Below are 14,158 nucleotides of genomic sequence, written 5' to 3'. Positions count from 1 at the left end.
ATAACCGAATCGACTTTCGGAGTCCTGGTCAATTTCCGGGCACCTGTGTTGACATTTTCAGTTGTTTTGTTATCGGCTGAAATGTCCGAATATGAGAACGTTGGAAGAGGTTCATTGAAGCTAAAAGGTGTCTCAGATCATTCTATTAAAAAGTAAGTGAAGTACCCAGTATCATTTTAAATGTTTTAAAGAACTGCAACTCATCTAAGATTTGAAGACATTCCGGCCTAAAGTCGAATCGTCCCTAGGTCGTTTCGTTCCCAATCGATCTGTCCCAATATTAAGTTTTATAAGAATTTAAATTAACGCCACTGTCATAAGATCCTAAGAGGATTTGGTCACATATATGAGTTTTTACTTGAACACCTTCTTTTCTTTTCTTCGTAAATTCCTCCGCAACGGAGCACCCGTGTCACACGGTAGTAAAATATAGTTCTTATATTAAGGTGAAGTGTACGTAATTCATACCTGCCAACTTTTGAAAGTGCTCATGGGGGTTTTTGTGCGCGAAAACAATTTCAAAGGTTACAATACTTTGCGACAACTATTTTGCGCGTGCTGTTTTGTGGTCTAGAAAAAGTGTCATATTTGTAAGATGAGCTTACATGACTTTTTCTTAAGTTTATTTGCATCATTCTAGTTATTATATATCAGTAGAAAAGATGAACATGTGGCTGCAAGACCAGGAATTAATTTCATGTGTAAGGATATTAAATAATTGTTGACTTTTCCAAATTAAAATTATGCACAAAGAAGGACCTTTATCAGGTTGGGAACAACACCTAGGGGTAACCCCTCAATGTAAGGACATTAAAAACCACTTTTTAAGTAAAAATGAGCACATGATATTTATATTATTTGAAGAAACTTTTCCCAAAGAACTATACACCTTATGATCTATCTGGTATTATATGGTCAACACAGAGAATTTTGATATGTTCTTGGCCTTATATATCTTCTTTATTTTTCAAAATAATTGGACCCTTCATTTAGAAAAGTTGTTCTAAATATAAATTCAGAATTTCCCATTTTTAAGTTAAAAAATCAACATTTAGTGATTTTTCTATTTTATTTTTTAAAAGAGTAAAATGCCCCCTTTACTAAGGGAAATCCCTCATTTAAGAGATTCCTCATGTGGGGGGTTTTGTTTTGTCCATGTGAAAAAATAAAGAATAGTACATTGTACTTTGAATAATTTGGTAATTTAATTGAATACAAATTTTATAACATTTGTTACAGCAAGTGTAATATCAATAAATTAGTGAATAAACTACTATTTATTATCTTTATGGTAGTACTGCATCATTAAAGTTTGTCTATCAGTCATGCTTTTATTCTTGTTCTGTGTAAAAACCTCCTTGCAGGTGAAAAATCATTTGCCATGTTCACGATTTTAACAAACAGAGGAATACAACACAAGTTCAAAATCTAGGATGTAAGAAAATTCTTGAGAGAAAACTTTTTTGATTGGCTGATTAATTTGATCATGAGAAACATAGAATTTGATTGGCTGAACACAATTGTATTACATTGGACAGAGTTCAAAATCGGGAACAATCATATTTTTCGTGTAGATTTTTACAAAATCGTGTTTTAGAGGGATTTTCACGATCACGATCGTGCAATCGTGACAAAGGGTCAAAATCGTGTAGTACACGCCTAAATCGTGAAAGTTGGCAGGTATGGTAATTAAACTACACAATGGATTTTTTTAAAATTTTACATGTAGATTCTGCTTGTAAAAATAAATCAGAAAATAAAATAAAAAAAGGGGGTAACCGTTTTCGTTTTCGAGATACGAGCTGTTGAAGTTAACAGCATCATACACCAAATTTACAAAGGATATATAGGGAAAATCGTGAAATTCGGCAGGAATTGTTACATTTCCAAGATTTTCTATTATATTAGACAATCGATTTTTTTTTAAATTTATGAGACGATTCTAAAATGTCTGAGGAATCGATTGGTGCAAAGAAAGTCCTTAGCAACCGTGCTACTTTTCAAGCTATACCCTATTAAAGTTGAATCTTGAGTGTAAAAAAACAAAAAAACAACGACAACGTTATTGACGTCGCCGCATCATTTACGACGCTTCATATAGTTCTATACTTGTATGAAATATATACCGTTTTGTTGGAGTTCGTGTTGCTCGGTCTTTAGTTCTTTATGTTACGTTTTGTGTACTATTGTATTGTATTTGTCTATATTCGAGTGCGTGTGGAGATCGCCAAGCTAGAAAACGGTTGACATTTTCTTCATTATGAACTAGAACTATTTTTTGACCTTGGTGCCTTATTTTTTGTTAAAATCTAAACACTGCGACGTGTTTTCAAAATCTTTGTTCCGAAAAAACTTCATTTCATCAAGGTCTCTTCTCAGAATATCAGCCATCTGTCTGGCACAGGATAACAAATCAATATTTAAGTAAATTATAAGTTGTGTGGTAATTCTTAGTACCTTTTGGTAAATTAATCTTATCTTTGTGCCGCATCTCTATAATTCAACACATCCCTGAGCCACGACATTATACATTTTATGCATTGCATGCGCTTCTTTTTATCATAATCCAGACCGGCTAGTAACCGTTGATTGATTGATTGTTGGTTGCTTAACGTCCAGTGGCAAATATTTCATGCATATTCAGGACGAGAACAAGTTCACAATAAATACAATAGGTAGGTTGATACGATAGATGCCATCTGGGATGATGGTCGGGGAAATTTGGACTGCCACTGGAAAATGAGGGTATCTTGGATAGGGACAGAAATTTTGCCTTGCAATAGGCCACCTACGAACCCCTCAATAGAGTTGTTGCAAGGGTTCTTAATGTGCAAAGAGCGTGGCACTCTCTTTACACGAGGCATCGGATTTAACGTCCCCCTTCTGACCGGACGTGACTGCGAACTTGATACATCCCGCACAGCCAAACGGACGCCCCACTTCGGCAAGCGTTTTACTGCCGGTCGGGAGAAGACCAAGTGACCATATTTCTATACCCCAGTCACCCTTGGGGGGACTAGTAACCGTTGTATAACTTTACACGTCTGAAGACGAATATTTGCGTGAAACATTTTTGTATGATTTTTATTTCTATAAATCAATCTGAAATCTACAATAGTCCATTTCCGAAAGTCGGGCTGGACCTTTACTTTTATGTGCATTCGGGATTTACACAAATTGTAACCCGAATAATTCAGTCGTATTATTCAGCTGATGTACGAATGCTACATTTCTCGTGTGGGAGAAAATCGGACATGGAAAGGGCTTGAATTATTCGAGTTACTCAAATTGAAATTCTGGAATATATTTCTAGCTGTTCGGAATTCGCGGAAACAAATGATTATTTTTCGGCATTACGGTATTGAATCAATAGAGATACCAATTATTTCTTTTAACAAATTCGAATACCAGTCAGTTTATAGGACTTCAGTTTGAAATAGGGGCGGCAATCCATTCTTTTTATCCAATCAATTGGAAAAGGGGGGGGGGGGGGGGGGCGGGGTCAACATTGATAGTCAAAAAGCCTTGAAATATTCGATAAAAAACGTTGAATGTAAATTATATGAACTCTAAAGTCTCATATTATAAGACCAGTAAACCACAGGCTTCTCAATTCTTGTATGATCATGAACTAGGTGAAAACCTAGAGCTGACCGAGTGCGAGATCCTCATGGCTTATCACCGAGGTCGTTAAACACCCCTTGCAGTAAACTTTGGTTAAATTTTTAAAAAAATCGAAATGTAATAGTCTGAACACATTTCACCTCTCATTCCACTAAATATTAAATTGCAGTTACAAGTATAACAAAACTTCCCTGACCTCTTTTCTTTAACCATAATAGAGGGAGGAGGGAAGGAGGGATCCAGATCCCGAAATCCCTGGATTAAAAACACGAAATCCGGGCGAGGTTTCGAATTAAAAAAAATTTAAATCCCGACTACCCGAAATTCGGAAATAGAATTCCCGGATCCCGAAAGGGTCAATCCCGAAATTCCGAGCTTAAAAACACCCGATCCCGGAGTTCCGATAACAGTCCTACCCCCCCCGTAATTCTATATTCTATTCTTCATAATCTTGAATTGAGACTTGATACTTCAAAATTACATTCTCTAATTTTGAATGATGCACACAGGCACAATAAAAGAAAACAGATTTCGCTATATATCTCTTCGAAATTCGAATTTATGAAAGAATAAATGACATGTTATATTTTATCTTTCATGTGTACTTTCAATTTCATATGGTTCTAAATTTAGATTTAGTTTTCCCATAAATTGCGGACGGAATAGAAGACACCTGTTTATTTTCTGCACATGTAGAAAAAGTTGAAAACTGGGAGTTGAATGACATAATTTTTACTTATTTTAAGATAAATGTTAGAGTGAGACAATTTTTAAGTTACTGAGTAATTTTTGGGGCATAATTTGTTTATTTTTTGTTTGTTTTCCGTCTTTGTTCTTCCGACTGGTAAGTTTTGCACTAGTGGTCAAATTATTCTCTTGGTATCGTCTATTTTCTTATATGAATATAAATCATGTCCTTAAATTTTCAATTGCACAAAATAAGAACATTTCAACGTCTTTTTAATTAAACAATTAAATTCACACGTCTTTCATTAATTATTTGTAACGCTATTATAAAGCTTAACGTTGAGTACTGTGTTTTTCGTTCAAGACTACGGGTTTTTAAAACGATATTGTTGGGTCAATTCAGGTTTCATTTTAATTAATTGATATCAATAGAAGAAAAATTGTTACATGTTTATTGTTTATAATTTTGTTGTGAGGCGTTTTTTCTTTCTGTTGATATCATAAACACGAAATGCCTTCTCCTACGCGTCTAAAAAAAAAAAAAAAAAGAAAAAAAAAAACCAGTGTTTTTAAGTCAGGCTGCACACAGAACAACGTACAGAATGCTGTGATTTCTAATTGGAGTTATTTAGATAATTTCTATGAGGTTTAAAACAGCACAGGCGTGCTTGTTGGATTCATTATAGACCGCAGAAAGTAGTTTCTCTTTCGTGTGCCCTTTCTTGGAGTAAGGGAGATAACTTGCGTAACTAACGACGAACGTTTTTAATCCCGTATTCCGCTAGAGGCGTGCAATTACGTACACTTCGCCTTAAAAGAGGAGGAGGTGAAGGGATATATATTTACAGGCCATTATTTATCTTTATTAGTAAACTTTAAAACACTAAAAAACAAAGCATTTGCTATGTTAAGAAAGTTTTTTAAAATGGATGTTGATAAAAATAAGTACGATTGGTGCTCAAGAATTTACAGTGATTATGTTTACATCAGTTTAAATAATTGCATTAATTACATGTATATGGTAACTCATAAAATTTAAAAGTGATTTATTTTAATTGGCTAAATCCTTAAAAATTGTTACGAATGGTTGTAAAAGAAAAAAAAGAAAAATAAAAGCTTCCACAGGTTTGTTCTTAATATATGTAACAGTGTCCTTAATCTGTGGTCCTTATCAGGCTTTATATTATCTGATTTAAAATTTTAATAAATAAATTCAATAAAATTTAAAATATAAAATTTTAAATAAAAAATTTACAACCATTAGATTTTGTGTCCATTGGGTGATTATCACTTTATACAGTCTTAATCTTCTTTTGTAACAGTATTCTGTTTGTATGTAGTCCATAGCATAGCTCTCTACTAATATTTTCAATTTGCACAGTTGTCTCTGGACTAAAGTTCATTTCTTTGGCTACTGTTGTGCAGTCTATAATTATTTGAATTATTAAGGACTGGTTCCCTTTGAAAGTATCATTCCATTTGTTATCACCAGCAGACTGTATGATGATTTCTTTTAAATCCGGGAAAATGTTTTTCCGTTTATCGTGCAGAGCTGGGCACTTGAGTAGGAAGTGTTCTAATGTTTCTATTTCCAGCTGACACAGAGTACAATGTACTATTTCTTGTTCCCTTTTGAATTTTTGCATGTCACATTCTAAAAGGTATGTACCAGTTAGTAATCTGGCTTTGATTTGTGCCTTTTTTACCTCATATGTAACTGATGGTATAGAGTTCCATACTGGGTGAGTCTGATGTATTTTGAGTTCTGTTGTATTGCAGAATTTCAAGGTGGATTTTTCCTTCATATCGGTTTGTAGCTTACTTGTCCATTTATCGGCTATGGCTATATTAATTTGTTTTTTCCATTGCAATTTTGTTGGAAGTCTATCTTTCAGATCGTGAATTGGTGCTAAGTTGTAGTACTGTAAGATTTCTTGCACCCTTGGAAAGAAACTTTCTGGATTTTCAGAGTTGACAATCAGTTGTCTTTCCATTAGATTCCTTAGTTTGGTGTTTTCACTTGCTAAGATAGAATATAGCAGGCTAAGTTGTCTCTTGTGAAGTTCAGCTTCAATTGGTAATGCGCCAATAAGCATATATACAGCAGCTGTTGAAGTTCTTATTGGAAGGGATTGAAAGCATCTGATAGTTTTGATGTGGAATTGCCTTAATTCTCCTATTTGTGTCAAGTTCAGAGGCAGTATTTCAAGTCCGTATAGTAGTCTTGGAAGTACGTAAGCTTGATAGATCTTGTAAGCTGTTTTGGGGTTAAGACCTCGTTTTCCATTTAGTCCCACAGGAATTAGAGAATACAGAGTCTTTCTTGCAATACTTATATGTTCTTGTATATTTATTCTTGATTCGTTTTTAGATGCTCGTATGATTCCTAAATGTGTTGCTTGGTTATCAGTTTGTATTGCTTCATTTCCTAATTTGATAATTTCTGGTTGATATTTCGACTTCGTTCTTTCTGTCTTTATAAGAGTGCTTTTTTGAGGATGGATATTGTACCTGTGTTCACAGGAATATTTATATGCTATATCAAGCATTGCTTGTATCTCTGTTTCGTCTGTTGACATCAGCACAATATCATCTGCACATAATGGGCTGCCACAATATTCTAGTCCTATTGATAGTCCTAAGGCTCTTTTTTCTAGTTCTATTGGTAATTCATTGATATAAGACTTGTAAAAATGAGTGGATAATACACCTCCTTGTCTGACTCCCTGTTTTATTGGAAATTTTTTACTGATGTGATTATTCCATTTTACTTCCGTTGACATATTTGAGTACAGATTTTGAATTACTTTCCAAACATCTGCTGGAACTTCATAGTATAATTTTTCTAGCAATATCATATGATGTACTACATCAAAGGCCTTTTGACTGTCAAGGGTTGCTAGAAATAGATAGTCCAAATGGTATACACAAACTAAAAAAAATAAATAAAAAAAAGCAGCTGGACCAGATAATATAAAACCTAAACTACTCAACGAACTGGCCACAAAAATAGCCCCAATCCTTACAATCATTTTCAAAACATCAATAGAAACTGGGGATGTACCAAATGATTGGAGAAATGCAAACGTAACACCAGTATTCAAGAAAGGAGAGATATATAAAGCAGAAAACTATAGACCAATCTCTCTAACTTGTATCTGCTGCAAACTAATAAAGCATATAGTTACAAGCCACATCATGAAACATGCTGATCAACATCAAATCCTCTATTCGTTACAACATCGTTTCAATACTAAACGCTCGTGTGAAACCCAACTAATCGAATTCATGGATGACATCACTAAAAATATGAGTGCAGGTAAACACTAAAACAGACAGATGTTTTTATACTTTTTGTAATAGATTTCTAAAGGCATTTGACAAAGTCGGTCACAGTCTCCTGGTACACAAACTAGAACATTATGGTAATTTATCATTGGTAACACCAGTATTCAAGAAAGGAGAGATATATAAAGCAGAAAACTATAGACCAATCTCTCTAACTTGTATCTGCTGCAAACTAATAAAGCATATAGTTACAAGCCACATCATGAAACATGCTGATCAACATCAAATCCTCTATTCGTTACAACATCGTTTCAATACTAAACGCTCGTGTGAAACCCAACTAATCGAATTCATGGATGACATCACTAAAAATATGAGTGCAGGTAAACACTAAAACAGACAGATGTTTTTATACTTTTTGTAATAGATTTCTAAAGGCATTTGACAAAGTCGGTCACAGTCTCCTGGTACACAAACTAGAACATTATGGTAATTTATCATTGGTAAAACCAATAGATGGATTGCCAGCTTCCTATCCCATCGAACGAAGGCAGTACTAGTAGTGGATGGAGAGTGCTCATCACATATTGATGTAGAATCTGGAGTTCCCCAAGGCTCTGTACTTGGTCCTGCATTTTTCCTATTTTACATCAACAACATGCCAGATAGGATCACATCCACTGTCTGCCTATTTGCTGATGATACAATAGCATACCTTACCATCTCATCTGACAAAGATTCAAATGACCTTGACAAACTGGGAACATGGGAAGTCATATGGAAAATGTCCTTCCATCCGGAAAAAAGGAACGTTCTTACCATCAGCCGTAAAAACAACACCATCCCAACATCGTACACATTGCATGGCCACAAACTTGAACCTGTCAAAAAAAAGTGCTAAATACTTTGGGTGCACCTTCAAATCCGAACTGATATGGAATGATCATACCAATAACATATGTAATAAAGCCAATAAGACAATAGGCTTCCTTAAGAGAAATCTAAACATTGGAGCAACTTCAGTTAAAGAAAATGCATACAAAAGCCTCACAAAACCAATAATAGAGTATGCAAGTCCAGTATATATGGGACCCATACTTTAAAACCGAAATAGATTGTCCAGAAATGGTCCAGAGAAGAGCAGCAAGATACATTTCCAAAAAACACCATAATCACTCAAGTGTCAGCAAAATGATTGAGCACCTGGAATGGCCATCTCTGGAAAAAAGGCGAAAAGACATGAGACTAACTATGTTCTATAAAATAAAACATGAAAAAGTGGCTGTAACTAAGGAAGGTCATCTTATGCAACCAACACGACTGTCGAGGAACATGCACGACAAAAGTTTCCAAATTCCAGCAACCAGAAGTGATTACAGGAAATACTCATTTTTCCCGAGAACAATCAGGGATTGGAACGCTCTCCCTCCTGGGGTAGCATCAGCACCGTCAGTCAAGGCCTTTAAAGCCTCACTGACAAAGCTGTACTAAATTATCAAATTGGGGGAGGGAGGGGGTCTATATGAGTACTTAAGTCATGGCATAATAATCAGCTTGTTGATTGTGGCCATTATCAGGCAGAAGCAGAGGCAAATAGTTATGATGTTTTGCGAGGCTATTTTATTTTTTTCTGGAAACGCCTTCCTACCACGTCCCAGAAATCAATTAAAAAAGCCTTGACAGACATCATAATTATTTGGACTAAAGAACACCATGTAGCATATATATATACATGTACAGTGTATATACAATAAAAGATAAATTTACTTTTGTCACCGTATGACAGTAGGTACATGTAATGATGTTCTGTATTTGTTCACTCAATATGGCAGTTCTGTGCATGGACTCGTACATTTATTATGAAAATTCAATACTTTTACACTCAGCATGAAACTTCTGTACATGTACACTCAACATTAAAATTCTGTACTTGAACACTCAACATGAAAGTACAAAATGTGCTATACTTTTACACTCAACATGAAAATTATTCATTCCATTCAAGTGCCTCATCAAATTTATATATTTAAGTGATTTTGTACTTTCAGGAAAAAGAAGAAAAGGGACAAAGAGAAAGATGCTCAGAAGATGTTTGAGCAAATTTCTAATGCCAAAAAGACAAATGAAGGAGATTCTACATCACAAATAATTGTGGATAAACGTACAAAAGCTGAAATAGCATTTGAAAAGGCTAGAGAAGAAAGGGTATATTTATCTTGCATGTATTTCTAAATTGAGAATTTATACAGTTTCCTACTTCTTAGAATTTCAATATTAAATGGGTATAAAATGGATTGTCATATTATGAAAGAAAGTTCCAACTTACCAAAAGAAAGCTCCTTACATATTAACTTTTCATAACCAAAGGTCCACTTAGGCACATCCTATTGCAATAATTTTGAATCTGTTAAACTTCACCTTTGTTTAACTCTTACCGGTAGGTAAAATTTGAAGATTATTTGACCATGTAGATTCACAGAAACGACATCTTTAAAATAATAACATACAGATGTTTCTTTGCCTTTTAATTATACTAAATGCTAATTTTAGCATCATTTTTTACTACAGTACAAATATTACTAAAAACACTTTTTTGTCAGTGAAAAAAATATGTATAAAATATAGTTACTCCAACTGTCCAATCTCACTCTCATTTTTATACAACAGCAAAAAAAAATTTGCGTCGTATATTGGTATCATGTCGTCTGCGTCGTCGTCATCTGAAGATGCATTTAGTTTTCGGACAATAACTTAAGTTTTAGTATAAATAGATCTCTATAAATTTATACCAGAAGGTTCAATACCACTAAAGGCAGGTTGGGATTGATTTTGGGGGTTATGGTCCCAATAGTTAAGGAATTAGTGGGCCCAAAATAAGTATTTTTGTAGTTTTCAAACAATAGCTTGTGTTTAAGTGTATGAATCTCTCTGATATTATATCATAATAGGATGGTTAGTATTGACTTTGGGGGGTTATTGCTAATTTGGGGCAAAAGGGCTAAAAAAGGGGGAAAACAAGGTTTTTCTGGTCAGTGGACAATTAAGACAATGTAAAAGCAGTGTAAGGGAGGTAATTCAAAAACATTTAACATACAACAATGTTGGGTATGTTCAGATTTACCTCCCTTACACTGACTACTTGTAAATTATGTCATGTATGTATAAAGAAATGTCAGGTTTTGGACTAATTGCAAAAAAAAGGGTGGTGGTAGTAGTTTTCTTTTTTTTCCCCTGAAATTTCTCAAATTCAAAATTTTTGATAAGTTTAAAGAAGAAATCATTAATTGCACAATATTGCGCAATAGATTTGTAAGATTTTGACATTTGTTTTGTGTCAGAAGCTCATATAATGTAAAAAATTTGATCACTAACCAAATTCCACACCGTATCAAGCTTGAATGTTGTGTCCATCTACTTGCCCCAACTGTTTAGAGGTTCGACCTCTGTGGTCGTATAAAACTACGCCTAGGGGAGCATTTGATTTTTGCTTTGTTGCTGCAATTAGATTGATGATATGTCTCATGTTGAAATACATATAAAGAAATAGATCAGATAAAGTCTGAAAGTACTTATGTATTGGAACAATCAAAGGTGTACACGCCTAAATAAAAAGTGTAGTATTTAATACTATTATAGAAACAATACCATTGTCATAATTGTCCTGTGTCACTCAGCTATTAAAATAACATCTACATTTTACACGTTTATGTTATATGTATACAGTATAAACATTTAATATAGAGAGAAATGAAATATGACTGAATAATTTATTATTTTCTTTTCTGTTTACAGAAAGCAGAACAGATTATTGAAAAGGCTAGTAAAACACACAAGGAAAGAATCATGGTAGGTGTTTGTTTTAAATATAAATGTGGTATGATTGCCCATGAAACATCTTTCAAACGAAAACTAAATGACATAGAATAAGCAGCTATAGGTCACCTTACAGCCTTTAACAATGTTCGTTTGTATGGAGAAGAATAGCAAGACTTGTACCTTTGATGTGGAAGATAAAGTAGTGTATACGCCTGTTTTAATACTGGAAATATTACAGTATATGGTTGTCCATCCATCCATTCGTCCATCTATCATCAACACTTCAGACAGTAACTTAAAATACTTTCACAAATAATCCTGAAACTTTGACAACTCGTTATTCTAGTTTTTCAGTGACTATGGCTAAAATGGTTAAATGCATTTTTTGCTTTTAAAGAAAAAACGACAGATACTTTTAAATGGCATTCTCATAAATATATGTTGAAAAGCACAACATATCATAAAATGACTGATGAAAGGTTTAAGCAAAAATTACAGGTGAGCACTGATGTAATTATTATTATTTTATCTTCAATATACATGTACTTTAGATTTCCAATTGTTTAGATGATATAGCTCAAACTGTATTTGTACTTTTGATCTTTCAGGATTTTAATAAACACTTGGATAATCTCACAGAACATTTTGACATTCCAAAGGTCAGCTGGACAAAGTGAAACCTGAAAATATTTGTAAATTGTAATTTCAGCTGTCTTAAATGTGGAACTTATGGATATTTTTCTATGGAAAGTATTCTAGTGACCAAGTCCTAAACGTGATGACCAGGAATTATACTGTTAAAGTGTTTTGGAATGTGATGATCTGTTTAAATTGAAAACACATTTTATTTATATAATGTATGTAAAAACACTTCTATAATTTATTGTCATATCGAATAACAGTAATATTGAAACTTTCTAAATGAAACCTGAGTTAGCAAAAACTGTATATATGTATTTTTCAGGATTTATTCATTATCATTCTGAAGTGCAAATTTTCGTTGATTTCATGAGCATAAGTGAACCATTAATATAAGTTAAAGAAAATGAAAATTTCATCTAGGATTTTATTCAAAATTGTTTACAGCAAGTTTTCACTATAAATAACAATTGTTTCTCTATTCATAAAGTTAATATATTTTTTGATTGATCACATATTCTCTTTGATGACAGTGACATGTTTGGTGAATTTATAATTCAGATAAAACTCTTTACAGGGCCCTTTAATTGGAAATAAAATATTCTTATTTTGTTTGTAGTATGTAATTATTTTTTTTATACAACTTTGCGGTTGTATATTGGTATGACATTGGCGTCATCGTCTGAAGACACATTGGTTTTCGCTCTTTAACTTTAGTTTAAGTAAATAGAAATGTATGAAATTTAAACACAAGGTTTATGACCACAAAAGGAAGGTTGGGATTGATTTTGGGAGTTTGGTCCCAACAGTTTAGGAATTAGGAACCAAAAATGGGCCCAAATAAGCATTTTTCTTTGTTTTCGCACAATAACTTTAGCATAAGTAAATAGAAATCTATGAAATTTAAACACAAGGTTTATGAACACAAAAGGAAGATTGGGATTGATTTTGGGAGTTTTAAATTTGGTCCCAACAGTTAAGGAATTAGGGGCCCAAATAAGCATTTTTCTTGGTTTTCGCACCATTACTTTAGTATAAGTAAATAGAAATCTATGAAATTTAAACACAAGTTTTATGACCATAAAAGGAAGGTTGGGATTGATTTTGGGAGTTTTGGTCCCAACAGGGTTCAAAGGGTCCAAAATTAAACTTTGTTTGATTTCATCAAAAATTGAATAATTGGGGTTCTTTGATATGCCGAATCTAACTGTGTATGTAGATTCTTAATTTTTGGTCCTGTTCTAAATTGGTCTACATTAAGCTCCAAAGGGTCCAAATCGGGGTCCAAAATTAAACTTTGTTTGATTTCAACAAAAATTGAATTCTTTGAGTTCTTTGATATGCTGAATCTAAACATGTACTTAGATTTTTTATTATGGGCCCAGTATTCAAGTTGGTCCAAATCGTGGTCCAAAATTAAACTTTGTTTGATTTCAACAAAAATTGAATCCTTCGGGTTCTTTGATATGCTGAATCTTAACATGCATTAAGATTTTTGCTTATGGGACTAGTTTTTAAGTTGGTCCAAATTGTGGTCCACAAAATTAAACCTTTTTTGATATCAACAAAAATTGAATCCTTGGGCTTCTTTGATATGCTGATTGCTGAATCTAAACATGTATTTAGATTTTTGATTATAGGCCCAGTTTTCAAGTTGGTGCAAATCGGGGTCCAAAATTAAACTTTGTTTGATTTAAAAAAAAATTGAATATATCGATATGCTGAATCTAACCATGTATTTAGATTTTGGATATTGGACCATAATAGGTAAATGTCCAATTTAAAAAATTTAAGTTTTTAAGTTTAAGTTCTTAGACCACATTCATTCTGTGTCAGAAACCTAACTATTTAATCACAATCCAAATTCAGAGGTGTATCAAGCTTGAATGTTGCGTCCATACTTGCCCAAACTGTTCAGGGTTTGAACTCTGAGGTCGTCGAAAGCTGCTCCTGTGAAGCACCTGGTTTCACATATATAAGAAGATAAAATATTTTATCATGTGTATTCATTGATAGTTTTATACCACTGAACTTGAAACAGCCATCAACATCCTCATTATCATCATCATGATCATCATCTTAGGTTTGAAAAATTGAACTTTTA

General features: G+C 33.4%; 1 protein-coding gene across 1 annotated transcript; it reads left to right on the top strand.

Annotated features, from left to right (window-relative positions):
• The first annotated feature begins 1 nt into the window (after nucleotide 1).
• On the top strand, nucleotides 2-12,666 carry LOC143072353 (protein FAM32A-like). Its single transcript, XM_076247247.1, has 4 exons — nucleotides 2-152; nucleotides 9,648-9,804; nucleotides 11,392-11,445; nucleotides 12,024-12,666. Exons 1-4 carry the CDS (start codon nucleotides 82-84, stop codon nucleotides 12,090-12,092), a joined length of 351 nt encoding a protein of 116 aa, XP_076103362.1. The 5' UTR covers nucleotides 2-81; the 3' UTR covers nucleotides 12,093-12,666.
• Nucleotides 12,667-14,158: the final 1,492 nt, after the last annotated feature.

The sequence above is a fragment of the Mytilus galloprovincialis genome, chromosome 1 (genome assembly GCF_965363235.1).
Source record: "Mytilus galloprovincialis chromosome 1, xbMytGall1.hap1.1, whole genome shotgun sequence".
Lineage (NCBI taxonomy): Eukaryota > Metazoa > Mollusca > Bivalvia > Mytilida > Mytilidae > Mytilus > Mytilus galloprovincialis.
This window is presented reverse-complemented; position numbering and strand designations above follow the sequence as displayed.

Excerpts from the sequence above, each read along its gene's own strand:
- LOC143072353 (XM_076247247.1), top strand. The coding sequence starts at position 82 with ATGTCCGAATATGAGAACGTTGGAAGAGGTTCATTGAAGCTAAAAGGT. Across the intron at positions 153-9,647 it reads TCAGATCATTCTATTAAAAA|GAAAAAGAAGAAAAGGGACA; the intron begins GTAAGTGAAGTA and ends TTGTACTTTCAG. Across the intron at positions 9,805-11,391 it reads AAAAGGCTAGAGAAGAAAGG|AAAGCAGAACAGATTATTGA; the intron begins GTATATTTATCT and ends TTCTGTTTACAG.